Source organism: Hibiscus syriacus, unplaced genomic scaffold, assembly GCF_006381635.1.
Source record: "Hibiscus syriacus cultivar Baekdansim isolate YM2019G1 unplaced genomic scaffold, ASM638163v2 tig00116989_pilon, whole genome shotgun sequence".
Taxonomy (NCBI): domain Eukaryota; kingdom Viridiplantae; phylum Streptophyta; class Magnoliopsida; order Malvales; family Malvaceae; genus Hibiscus; species Hibiscus syriacus.
The window spans coordinates 4,115,831-4,130,782 of NW_024063508.1; the positions used below are offsets into that span (position 1 = coordinate 4,115,831).

At 33.6% G+C, this 14,952-nt stretch overlaps 1 protein-coding gene across 1 annotated transcript; it reads right to left on the reverse strand.

The window, feature by feature from the left end:
• Positions 1-982: 982 nt before the first annotated feature.
• On the reverse strand, positions 983-1,717 carry LOC120193236. Its single transcript, XM_039195787.1, has 2 exons — positions 1,618-1,717; positions 983-1,515 (listed from the first exon to the last, which is right to left on the reverse strand). Exons 1-2 carry the CDS (start codon positions 1,715-1,717, stop codon positions 983-985), a joined length of 633 nt encoding a protein of 210 aa, XP_039051718.1.
• Positions 1,718-14,952: the final 13,235 nt, after the last annotated feature.

Sequence of the window (14,952 nt, forward strand, 5' to 3'; positions counted from 1 at the left end):
GATCAATTCTATTGCCTACTGCCGAGACAGCATGACCAAGAAAAGCAACTTATGACTGCCAAAACTCACACTTTGACAATTTGGCATATAACTTTTTATCCTTAAGTATCTCGAGCACAGTATGAAGATGAGCATCATGTTCTATCTTTGTCTTCGACTATACCAGAATGTCATCAATAAATACCACCACAAACTGATCCAAGTAAGGTTGAAATACTTGATTCATCAAATCCATGAAAGTTGCTGGAGCATTTGTCAAACCAAACGACATTACTACAAACTCGTAATGTCCATACCGTGTTTTGAAAGATGTCTTTGGAACATCTTCCTCTTTGATATTTAACAGGTGATATCCCAATCGAAGATCAACCTTACAGAAAATAGTTATTCCCTTAAGCTGATCAAACAAGTCATCAATCCTCGAAAGAGGATACTTGTTCCTGATAGTCACCTTGTGTAACTGTCGATAATCTATGCACAAACGCATTGATCCATCTTTCTTTTTCACGAACAAAACTGGTGCACCCCAAGGTAAAATACTCGGTCTAATGAATCCTCGATCTAGCAGATCTTACAATTGGGCCTTGAATTCCCTTAACTCTGTCGGGGCTATTCGATAAGGAGCCATCGAAATAGGCGTTGTACCTGGAAATACATCAATCCCAAACTCCACCTCTCTATCTGAATGTAATCCAGGTAGCTCATCTGGAAACACCTCTGTGTACTCTTGTACAGTTGGAATGCCTTCCAACTTAACTTTAGTCGTTCTCGTATCCAACATATTTGCTAAAATTACTTGACATAATCGTGACAACAATTTCTTAGTAGTAAAAGATGAAATCACATTGGATAAGTGATTTACCCTTTCTCCAATAGATATTATCTCTGAACCCATTACATCTTTTTAAAACAATCTCTTAAAACGAAAATCTACCCAACCATAGTAGAAAAATAGACAATCCATGCCTAAGATTACCCTGAATTACTCAAAAGGCAATTCTAACAGATTTACAGGAAATTCTACTCCTTGTATCTTTATCGGACATTCATAAGAAATCCGACTAATCTTCGCACTATGGTCAAATAGATTGATTACCACAATATCACTAGAAATAGGTTCTAAAAAGATTCCCTTATCTCTAACCAGTTTTGCACTAATATACAAGTATGTAGATCCGAGATCAACCAATACAAAAACAGGTTCATCAAAGATATAAAAGGTATCTGCTATACTCTCAGGAGCATCTCTATCATCATCAGTCTTGATGTGATAAACTCTTTCAGTAATACTGTCTTCCCAATTAGATGTAACCTCATATGTACCAGGTTTACTTGCTTTGCCACCTTTTCCCCTCTGAGTTCCCGATATTGTCAGATCTGGATGAAGTTCTGCACAATTCCTTCTAAAATGCCCAGCTTTACCACAGTAGAAGCATTTTTTGTCATCAAACCAACATTGAACCGGATGTTTCCTTACACAAATCTTACATTCTGAACTAAGACGGAATCTTGAACCTTGAGTACCCACCGAAGTTACTTATGTCTGCTTGGACTTTCCTCCAACAAATCCTTTTCTGTCCGTAGAAACTGAGGAAGCATAACTTTTCTGCTACTGGCCTTTGTTTCGTTTGGAAAATGGTGCAGAGTAAGAGCTTCCAAACCTTTTGTTTGTCTGAGTCTTCCTCGCCTCTATATCTTCAAGGTCAAATTTTTCCATAGCTTTAACCTTGTTTACCACTTCTTGAAAAATAGTAAAATGATGAGAAACCAGAATTCTCTTATACTAAGAATCCAAGCCAGAAACAAATCTATTAATTCTAGATATCTCAGTCGGAAGAAACTCCGAAGTAAATTGACTCAACTTGTGAAACTCACATTCGTACTCATAAATTGTTCTATTGAACTGCTTCAAGTTCAGGAACTATTACATCATCTCATTGACAAACACGTCCCCAATATTCTTTTCCTTGAATTATCTTAATAAGAATTCCCATGTGATATACTTAGTGGAAACTCGTGTGATGGTTGTATTCCACCACACACTGGCTTGCTCCATCAGTAGAACACAACCCCTTCCAACTTTCCTTGATCATCATAAGGAATCTTGTTCAGTATATTTTTGACATCATTCAACTAAAAGTCAGCAGCCATGTATTTTCATAGGCTTGGGCCCTTAATTTTTCCATCGCGTTCAACTCTAAGAACTTTCTTTCCCCTTCCAGCTGAGAATTCATGTTGAACATTTTATGGCCTAATATGCCTTGTATTCTAGCTCAACTGGGAGGTGACACGCCTTTCCATATACAAGTTTGAAAGGAGACATTCCAAGGGATGTCTTGAAGGTTGTTAGGTATGCTCATAAGGCCTCATCTAGCCTAGGTGGCTAGTGTTTTTTCTTGACTTGACCACATTTTCCAATATTTATTTGATCTCTCGATTGGAGACCTCATCTTGGATATTAGTCTAAGGGTGATATGTTAGAGAAATCTTGTGTCTCACCCCATATCTTTGAAGTGCTCTAGAAATCTTGTTGTCAAAGTAGGTTTCTTTATCACTTATGATGGCTCTCGGGGCTCCATATATTGTGAAGATACTCTTGTGAAGGAACTTCATGACGGTCGTGGAGTCATTCCTTGGTGTAGCCAATTCCTAAACCCATTTGGACACGTAATCCATTGCTATCAAGATATGGAGGTCTCCAAATGATGAAGGAAAAGTTCCCATGAAGTGTAACACCTAAAACCCGTATAATTATACATATATAGATTATAGATGTCACCTAAATTTCTGAAAATATTTTCCCATTCAAAACTGATTTATAATTTATTTTCTCAAAATGGTAACTAATAATATGAAAATATCATATCACATTAAACAATCACATACTATGTAAAACATATATTAATATGGATTTATGCTATCCATATTGAAATAGAGTAAAACAGTTTAGTTTAGTCATTACAAACCAGTTCCAAAATAGTTCAACAGGGCAACTAGGACATTTATAAGTACGTGCCATTAACTAAGTCAAAATCACATCATAGGATGTTTTAATGATATAGAAATATACTCCTCGATGCTTGATGTCGCTCTGAACTCTTTACTCTACAACTACCTTTTTACATACGCGTGAAAATCATAACACGCTAAGTATATACTTAGTGAGGTAATTTAAAATAATAAATAGTGCAATACATATCATGCATGAAATTTAATGTCAAAATCAAAATTCCATAAAATTATGTTACCTGCATATCCAATATTTTACTATGATCATAACAATACGATATAAATATTAACATTTCAACCAATAAATATAGCCCACAAGTAAACTTATGAAGACCCTGGGTATTCGAGTTATATTTGCACCGTAGTGCAAAACCTACACTAAGATTACGCTAGAGTGCTAATTCGGACATGATACATAAGGTCGTATCCATCGCCTACACTAGGTTTACACATAGTGCTAATTCGGACATGATACATAAGGTCGTATCAACCTTCCGCACTTAGTTCCCTTACACACTATAGTGCTAATATAAACCTGTATCTGCTATACTCTATGGCATGCCAACTATACCCTGTCCTTCAACGACTTACTGGGGTATATAGTCTAATTCATTCATCCATGGTATCATATGACCATATATTTAACATTAGGGCAGTTCATACTCAAAATAACATCCATGGTAAAAATATCACATTATCCATGATCAATGCATTATCATTTCACACTATGACATACTAATGTCATATCGAAGTTATAAAAATGAAATATTATCATGCTGATATAAACAAGGTCAACTTATTGCAAGTTTTCCTGATGATGTATAAAATATCTATGTACCATGTCATGCACGTATTGCACTCACTTTTATACAATATATATCCAAAAGATGTGTCTCACTACGATCCACAATAAACCCTTTTATACTTGACTTGTTTCGATCACAAATCAATCACGATCTGTAAAAATCACAAATTCATAACAATACATATGTTATTATTGTACTAACATAAACACATCCCCAAAACAAAATCCATAATATACTTGAAACTCATTTTCTACTAAAATACTTAACACTTAATAATCCCTTTTAACATTGGCACCAATATTTCCAATTTACACAAAATGGTCATTCATCATTTTATCACTTAGATTCTTAATACCAAAATTCCATCATTGACATTGTTATCATTCCAGTGCTTTTACAAAGGCATAATTTCATTTAAGTACCCCAACTATACGAATATTGTACTTAAATCACCAATATTTTCAAACTTTCAAAATAGTTATATTTCACATCTAAACACTCATTTCAATTCCAAAACATTAATTTCCAGCATAGTACATCAATTATTGAACCATTATACAACCATTCACAACCTTTCCAAAATTGCTGAATTGGTCCCCTAACTTTTTAAAATTTATAGAATGGTCCTCAAATTTTTCTACGACTTGTAGAATACTTCCTACATCATTTCCCGCCCTTATATAATTTTTCCATAATTTTTCTCACTCGAATACCTTATGGCCGAACACTTTATCTTTCAAAACTATGTTTTCATGAGTTTGCTTGATTTTGATTCGATTCAAGTGTGAAATCAACTTCCAATCAACCTTACAACATCACTACAATCAAATCCCTAATCAAATCTCATCAAAACACCAAGTTCTACAATTTCTTCAATTGACCGAAAATTATAGAATCATTTCTAAGAAGTTTGAACATGTTTAATCATAATTCATGCTTGAAAATAAATCTACAACCTCAAAACATCAATATTCATCATCAATTTCATCAACCCTAGCATGAACGTAAACCCTAAGATTGGGGATATTTGAAATTAAGCAAGTTGAGCAAACATAATTGGTACCAAAAGATAGTGTTTCTCAACTATATCACTTTCCTATTTCACGACATATCTTGAATTCCATACGAAATTACTTAAAATTGGAAAACAAATATTTTTCCTAACCTTGGTATAGTTCACAACAATGAAAAAGATGAAGAACAACTTTGGCATGAAATTTAGATATTTTTCATGCTAAATTTACCTATAATTTACCATTAATGAATATTAAATTCATTAAATTTGGAAAATACCAATTTACCCTTAATGAAATTTCATAATTACCATTAAACCATGACACCTAGCCTTGTCATCTTCCCAACCATGACACCTAAACCTTATCATCTCCCTTAAGTCAAAGATGAACAAATAAGATCTTAGTTTATCGATTTGCCCTTGTCTTTTTCCAAAAATCACAATCTTGCTACTTTAATCCAACGGTCCCAAAATAAACATGGAATTAAACCCTGAAATCTAATTATTTATATTATTTTACAGCATTTAAAAATATGAAAAATAATATTTTTGGGTTTCATATATCATTCTTTAGATTTTCCTAAATTTTCTATTCAATTCGATTTACCGAATTTTTCCTCAACTTCCATGCTTTATAACTTTTATTACAAATCTTAGATTAAAAATATGATTCCTACCAAAACGTTATTCCTAAAATATTACAAGGCCAAAATCTAACTTTTTAAATTACCATTTTGGTTCCTAAACTTTTTTTATGTTTATACTTTGGTCACCAAACTTTCAAAATTTTCATTTTGGTCACAATCTAAATTTTGAGGTATTACAACTCTCCCCCTTAAATAAATTTCGTCCGCGAATTTTAAGACTTGTCTGTTATGAAGAGGTGTGGATACTTCTTTCTCATGTCCTCCTCTATTTCCCATGTAGCGTCAACGACATTATGATTTTGCCAAAGTGTTTTGACTAGAGGAATCGTCTTGCTACGTAGTTCTTTAATTTCTCGAGCCAAAATCCGTGTTGGTTCTTCTTCATAAGTCAAATCTGGTCAGATATCAATTTCCTTTGATTCAATTACATGTAAAGGATCTGATCGATACTTTCTAAGCATCGACACATGAAAAACACTGTGTACTTTGTCCAACTCTGGAGGTTATGCTAACTGGTAAGTCACCGGCCCGAAACGCTTTAAGATCTCATAAGGTCCAATGAAGCTTGGACTTAGTTTTCCTTTGCGTCCAAAACGCAAAATCTTTTTCCAAGGCGATACTTTAAGAAAAACTTTATCACCTTCATGAAATTGAATCTCTTTTCGCTTCGAGTCTGCATAAGACTTCTGTCGATCAGCTGCCATCTTGATATTTTCTTAAATTATCTTCACGTTATCTTCAACCTCTTTCAATAAATTTGGACCAACAAGATTTCGATCTTTTAACTCGAACCAATTTAATGGTGTTCGATATTTTCTCCCATATAAAGCTTCATACGGAGCCATCTTGATGCTCGATTGATAGTAGTTGTAGGCAAATTCTGCTAAAGGAAAATACTTTTCCCATGACCCCTTGAACTCAATCACACATGCCATCAGCATATCTTCCAATATCTGAATAGTACACTCTGATTGACCATCCTTCTTTGGATGAAATGTCGTGCTGAAATTCAATCGAGTACCCAAAGCTTTATGACAAATAATTCCAAAATCTTAAAGTGAACCTTGGATCCCTGTCGGATATTATTGATATTAGAACTCCATGTAGGAATTATCTCCCTAATATACAACTCTGCCTATTTATCCAAAATGTAGTCCATTCGCAACAGAATGAAATATACTGATTTACTTAACCGGTTAACTATCACTCAAATGGAATCGTTCTTATTTGATGTCAAAGGTAGCCCTATAACAAAATCCGTTGTAACTCTCCCACTTTCATTCTGGAATAGAAATTAGTTGTAACAATCCCGAATGCACTTGATATTCAGCTTTCACTTGTTGACACATCAGACACGTAGGAACAAACTCAGAAATGGCTCTTTTAATACCCGGCCACTAAAATCGACTCTTTACATCTTGATACATCTTTCTCCCTACTGGATGCATAGTCAGTGGACTATAATGTGCCTAAGAAAGAATATATTTCTTCAATTTATCATCATGAGGAATGCAAATTCTTACTCGGTAATACAGACAACCATCAGACTTGACTTCAAAGTCTTTAGTCTTACCTTGTTCCAGAAGTGAAATCTTTTCCAAGCATTTGTCATCTTTCCTTTGTAGCTCTATTATCCGATCTAGAAGCATCATCTTTATTTTTAACTCAATCAATAGTGCACCATTTTTTTCAACAATAGTTGAACATCCATAGCTCGCAAAGCTGCAAAAGTTTTACGACTAAGTGCATCTGCTACAACATTTACTTTCCTGGATGATATTCAATAATCAAATCATAATCTTTTAAAAGCTCTATCCATCTTCTTTGTCTCAAGTTTAACTCTCTTTGAGTCAACATATACTTCAAACTCTTATGATCCTTGTAGATGTGGCATCACTCACTATACAAATAATGACGCCAAATCTTTAGAGCAAAAACTACCACTTCAAACTCAAGGTCAAGAGTGGAATAATTCATCTCGTGCGTCTTTAATTGTCGAAAAGCATAGGCTACCACCTTACCTTCTTGTATAAGTACATAACCCAAACCATTATGAGATGCATCACTATACACCACATACTTTTTGCCAGATTTCGGTTAAACCAGCACTGATGCTTCAGTTAAAATCTTCTTCAGAGCTTCAAAATTCTCTTGACATTTCTCAATCCAAGAAAATGAAATATCCTTTCTCAAAATTTGGGTAAAAAGAGAAGAAATCATCGAAAAGTGTTTCACAAACCTTCGATAATAACCAGCCATAGTAGTAAGATAGCCAATTTATGCCTAAGATTATCTCGAATTTCTCAAAAGGCAATTCTAACAGGTTTACAGGAAATTCTACTCCCTATATCTTTATCGGACATTCATTACAATTCTGAATAATCTTCGCACTATGGCCCAATAGATTGATTGTCACAATATCACTAGAAATAGGTTCTAAAAATATTCTCCTATCTCTAACCAATTTTGCACTAATATACGAGTATGTAGATCCGGGATCAACCAATACAAAAACAGGTTCATCAAAGACATAAAAGGTACAAGTTATAATCTCAGGAGCATCTCTGTCATCATCATTCTTGATGTGATAAACTCTTGCAGTAGTTCTGCCTTCCCGATTAGATGCAACCTCAGATTTACTAGGTTTACTTACTTTGCCACCTTTTCCCCTCTGAGTTCCCGATACTGTCTGATCTGGATGAAGTTCTAGACAATTCCTTCTAAAATTCCCAGCTTTACCACAGTGTAAGCGTATTTTGTCATCAAACCAACATTGAACCGGATGTTTCCTTCCATAAATCTTACATTCTGAACTAAGACGGAATCTCGAACCTTGAGTACCCACTGAAGCTGCATGTGTCTGCTTGGACTTTCCTCCAGCAAATCCTTTTCTGCCCGTGGATACTTAGGAAGCATAACTTTTCTGTTGCTGGCCCTTGTTGTATTTTTAAAATGGTGCATAGTAAGAGCATCCAAACCTTTTGTTTGTATTAATCTTCTTCGCCTCTATATCTTCAAGGTCAACTTTTTCCATAGCTTTAACCTTGTTCACCGCTTCTTGAAAAGTAGTAAAATAATGAGAAACCATAATTCCATTATACTAAGAATCCAATCCATAAACAAATTTATCAATTCTAGATTTCTCAATCGGAAGAAACTCTGAAGTAAATTGACTCAACTTGTGAAACTCACATTCGTACTCATAAATTGTTATGTCGAACAACTTCAAGTTTAGTAACTATTACATCATCTCATTGACAAACACGTTCCCAATATACTTTTCCTTGAATTATCTTAAGAAGAATTCCCATGTGATCTACTTAGTGGAAACTTGTGCGACGGTTGTATTCCACCACACACTACCTTGCTCTATCAGTAGAACACAACCTCTTCCAACTTTCCTTGATCATCACAAGGAATCCTATTCAGCTTATTCTTGCCATCATTCAACCAAAAGTTAACACCCATTTATTTTCATAGGCTTAGGCCCTTAATTATTCCATATCATTCAACTCTAAGAACCTTCTTTCTCCAACCAGCTGAGAATTCATGTTGAGCTTTTTATGGCCGAATATGCCTTGTATTCTAGCTCAATCGGGAGGTGACACACCTTGCCATATACAAGTTTGAAAGGATACATTCCAATGGGTGTCTTGAAGGTTGTTAGGTATCCTCATAAGGCCTCATCTAGCCTAGGTGACTAGTCTTTTTTCTTGAGTTGACCATATTTTCCTATATTTTTTTGATCTCTCAATTGGAGACCTAAGCTTGGATATTAGTATAAGGGTGATATGTTGTAGCAATCTTGTGTCTCACCTCATATCTTGGAAGTGCTCTAGCAATTAACTTGTTGTCAAAGTAGGTTCATTTATCACTTATGATGGCTCTTAGGGCACCATATCTTGTGAAGATGTTCTTGTGAATGAACTTCATAACGGTCTTGGAGTCATTCCTTGGTGTAGCCAATTCCTCAACCCATTTGGACATGTATTTCACTGCTAGCAAGATAAGAGGGTCTCCAAATAATGAAGGAAAAGTTCCTATGAAGTGTAACACCTAAAACCCGTATAATTATACCTATACAGATTATAGATGTCACCTGAATTTCTGAAAAAATATTTTCCCATTCAAAACTGATTTAAAATTTATTTTCTCAAAATGGTAAATAATAATATAAAAATATCCTATCACATTAAACTATCATGTACTAAGTAAAACATATATTAATATGGATTTATGCTATCCATATTGAAATAGAGTAAAATAATTTAGTTTAGTCATTAAAAACCAGTTCCAAAATAGTTCAACAGAGAAACTAGGGCAATTATAAGTACTTGCCACTAACTAAGTCAAAATCACATCATAGGATGTCTTACTGATATGGAAATATACTCATTGATGCTGATGTCACTCTGAACTCTTTACTCTACTACTGGCTTTTTACCTACACGTGAAAATCATCACACGCTAAGTATATACTTAGAGAGGCAATTTAAAAAAATAAACGGTGCAATACATATCATGCATGAAATTTAATGTCAAAATAAAAATTCCATAAAATCATGTTACCTGCATATCCAATATTTTACCATGATCAAAATAATACTATATAAATATTAATATTTCAACCAATAACTATAGCCCATAAGTAAACTTATGAAGACCCTGGGTATTCGAGTAATATCTGCACAACAGTGCTAAACCTGCACTAAGATTACGCTCTAGTGCTAATTTGGACATGATATATAAGGTCGTGTCCACTGCCTACACTAGGTTTACACTCTAGTGTTAATCCGGACATGATACATAAGGTCGTATCCACCTTTCGCACTTAGTGCCCATACACATTATAGTGCTAATATAAACCTGCAGCTATTATACTCTATGGCATGCCAACTATACCCTGTCCTTCAACGACTTACTGGGGCATATAGTCTATTTCATTCATCCATGGTATCATATGACCATATATTTAACATTAGGACAGTTCATACCCAAAATAACATCCATGGTAAAATATCACTTTATTCATGATCAATGCATTATCATTTCACACTATGACAAATCAATGTCGTATCAAAGTTATAAAAAATACAAATTATCATGCTTATATAAACAACGTCGACTTTTCTCAAGTCTTCCTGATGATGTATAAAACATCTATGTACCATGTCATGCATGTATTGCACTCACAATGACACTTTATATATCCAAAAGATATGCCTCACTACGATCCGCAATACCCTTTTATACTTGACTTGTTTCGATCACAAATCAATCATGATCTGTACAAATCACAAATTCATAACAATACATATGTTATCATTGTACTAACATAAACATATCCCCAAAACAAAATCCATAATATACTTGAAACTCATTTTCTACCGAAATACTTAACGCTTAATAATCCCTTTTAACATTGGCACCAACATTTCCAATTTACACAAATGGTCCTTCACCATTTTATCACTTAGATTCTTAATACCAAAATTCCAGCATTGAAATTATTACCATTCTAGTGCTTTTACAAAGGCATAATTAGATTTAAGTGCCCAAACTATATGAATGTTCTACTTAAATCACCAATCTTTTCAAACTTCCAAAATATTCCTATTTCACATATAAACACTCATTTCAATTCCAAAACAGTAATTTCTAACATAGTACATCAACTATTAAACAATTATACAACCATTCACAACTTTTCTAAAATTACTAAATTGGTCTCCCAACTTTTCAAAATTTATAGAATGGTCCTCAAATTATTCTAAGGCTTTTAGAATACTTCCTATATCATTTCTAGCCCTTATATAATTTTTCATTAATTTTTCTCACTCAAATACCTCATGGTCAAACACTTTATCCTTCAAAACTACGTTTTGAACATTTTGCTCGATTTTGATTCGATTCAAGCATGAAATCAACTTCCAATCAAACCTTACAACATCACTACAATCAACTCTCATCAAAACACCAAGTTCTATAATTTCTTCATTTGACCGAAAATTATAGAATCATTTCTAAGAAGTTTGAACATGTTTTAATCATAATTCATGCCTAAAAATGAATTTACAACCTCAAAAACATCAATATTCATCATCAATTTCATGAACCCTAGCATGAATATAAACCCTAATATTTGGGATCTTTGAAATTAATCAAGTTGAGCAAACATAATTGGTACCAAAAGATAGCATTTCTCGTCTATATCATTTTCCTATTTCACGGCATATCTTGAATTCCATACGAAATGGCTTAAAAATGGAAAACAAATATTTTTCATAACCTTGGTATAGCTCACAGCAATGGAGAAGATGAAGAACAACTTTGGCATGAAATTTAGATATTTTTCATGCTAAATTTACCTCTAATTTACCTTTAATGAATATTAAATACATTAAATTAGGAAAATATGAAACTTCATAATTACCATTAAACCAAGACACCTAACCTTATCATCTTCCCAACAATGATAACTAAACTTTATCATCTCCCATAAGTCAAAGATGAACAAATAAAATATTCGTTAACTGATTTTCCTTTACCTTTTTCCAAAACTCACAATCTTGTCACTTTAATCTAACGGTCCCAAAATAAACATGAAATTAAACCCTTAAATCTAATTATTTATATTATTTTCCAGAATTTAAAAATGTTAAAAATAATGTTTTTTGGTTTAATATATCATCGTTAAGATTTAAATCCTAATTTTCTATTCCTCAACTTCCTTGCTTTATAACTTTTATTACAAATCTTGAATTAAAATTTGGATTAGCACCAAAATGTTATTTTTGAAATAAACTATTTATTTATGAGACCAAAATGTAACTTTTTAAAATTACCATTTTAGTCCCTAAACTTTTCCAAAGTTTATACTTTTGTCATTAAACTTTCAAAAAATTTATTTTGGTCACTATCTAAATTTTGGGGTATTACATGAAGTTGATCCCCATGCATAAAAAAACTCTACCTTCAAGATGTTCACTATCTAAAGTTTTACAATATGTAAATCAAATAATAAGATCTCTTTTTGCTCCACTTAGGGACACCTTGTAATTATTTGATTTATATATTGATTGAATAGATAGGGTTTGTCCCAATAGTAGAAATGAACATTATCCCTGAACTTCTTCCTTCCTTGGCTATTTAAATCATGAGGCAAAATACCACTAACGAGAAAAATTAACAATGTCAACATATCACAGAATTACTACAACAAATAATAATTTCTCATCAAGAAATTCCTCCTTAATCTCTAGTCCCTCATCTAATTCAACCTTGTTCTATAGCCTAGAAAGATGATCAACAACTTGATTTTTTAATTTCCTTTCTATCCCTAACCTCTAGGGAAATTTCTTGCAAGAGAAATATCCACCTAATAAGTCTAGGTTTTGCATCATTTTTAGTCATTAAGTACTTAATAGTTGAGTGATCAGTATGTACATTGACCTTAGTTCTTATCAAGTATGCTCTAAACTTATAAAAACACTACAACCAACAATTATTTTTCTATGGTTGTGTAGTTAATTTGTTTATCATTTAAAGTATGACTAGCATAGTAAATCACATGAAAGATTTTACCTCGATGTTGCCTAAGTATTTATACCACATCGTAGCCGCTGCTTCCATCACACATAAGCTCGAATAGTAAGCTCCAATCTGGGGAACAACAATGGGTGCTGAAATAAGTCTATCCCTCAGTTCCTTGAATGCCTCATAGTAATTATCATCAAACTCAAATGGTTGGTTTTGATGTAGCAAAATGCACAGTGCCTAGAAGATCTTGGAGAAGTCTTTTATGAATCTTTTATAAAAGAATGCATGTCCCAATAAGCTTGGAATACCTTTCATTGTTGTAAGGAATGTAGCTTCTTAATTACCTGGATATTTACTCTATCCACTTTGATTCATTGTCATGAGATCTTTCCTTAAAATATTTTTTATTTGGATACCATGAAATAACACTTCTCCCAGTTCAACACAAAGTTTGCTTCTTAACATCTTTTCAGCACCTTATCCAGATTGCTAAGGCATAAATCAAATTCATCTCCTGAGACTAAAAATTCTTCCATGAAGATCTATAATGTTTTTCAAACATGTCTAAAAAGATGGCTAACATACACCATTGGAATGTAGTTAGACCGTTACAAAGTTCGAAAGGCATCATTCTAAAGGCATAGGTACCATAAAGACATGTAATGGTAGTCTTCTTTTGGTCCTATGGTGCTATAGCAATTTGTTTTATCCTAAGTACCTGTCGAGGAAACAATAAAAAGATTTGCTCCCTAATCAGTCAAGCATTTAATCGATGAATAAGAGTGGAAAATGGCCATTCGTGGTAGCCTTGTTGAGCTTCCCATAATCAATGTAAATTATCCACCTAATTACGATTCTTGTAGGTAAAAGCTCATTGTCCTCGTTGCTTACTACAATCACACATCCTTTCTTTGGAACACACTGTAAAGTGTTAACCCATGAGCTATCAAAAATTGGGTAAATAATACCAGCATTGAGCCACTTGATTATCTCTTTCATCACTACCTTCTTCATGATTGCACTAAGCCTTCTTTGTGGAATAATAGAATTGATGTGACATTCATCAAGAAGAATTTAGTGCATATGCCTTTAAAATCAGTAATAGTCCAACCTAAAGCTTTCTTATGTTGAGTTAAAAAATTATCAAGCCACTCTCTTGTTCAAGTTTAAGACTATAAGAAATAATCATAGAAAAAGTCTCGTTGCAATCCAAATAAATATATCTAAGGTGCGATGAAAAGGGCTTTAATTCTAACGTGGATAGGTACTTAAGTGAAGATTTTGGAGGAGTAAATTTGTCAAAATCTAAGGGTTCAAACTATGCATGGTTGAGCTATGAGTAAGCTAGACTATTAAACCTTCTTAGAAAATTCCCCAAGCTTCTCATCATCTTCTTCATCGAGCTTCAAATAATCCTACAGTTGCAAAAAATTGCTATACTAAAATTTTGCAACTTTCTCTTCTACCATATAGTCCACATCTTGAAGGCATTGACACTCCTCGAAATCATCCATATATTTGAGGGTGTTAAAGAAAATGATGGTTACCCTCTGATTAGTAACTCTCATAGGAAATTCACCTTTTTCAAAATGGATTAAGATTTAACTAGTAGCTAGAAATAGTCGGCCCAAATTGATGGTAGCATTATCATCATCCTTATAGGTGAGAATGACGAAGCTAGTTGGGAAAACAAACTTGTCTACCTTTACCATAGCATCTTTGATCCTCCCTTCAGAATGAACGTGGGATCGGTATATCAATTACAGGATAATCTTGGTAGGCTTCGCATCTCCCATACCAAGCTTTATAAATCCCGATTTGGGCATAAGATTCACACTTACACCAAGATAGCAAAGAGCTATCCCCACGTATTATTCACCTATTAAGCATGGGATAATGAAGCTATCAGAATCCTTTCTCTTAGGTGGAAAACTGT

Coding starts and splice junctions, on each gene's coding strand:
- LOC120193236 (XM_039195787.1), bottom strand. CDS start 1,717: ATGGAAAAATTTGACCTTGAAGATATAGAGGCGAGGAAGACTCAGACA. Junction 1,516..1,617: donor ATTTTCCAAACGAAACAAAG/GCCAGTAGCAGA, acceptor TGGGTACTCAAG/GTTCAAGATTCCGTCTTAGT.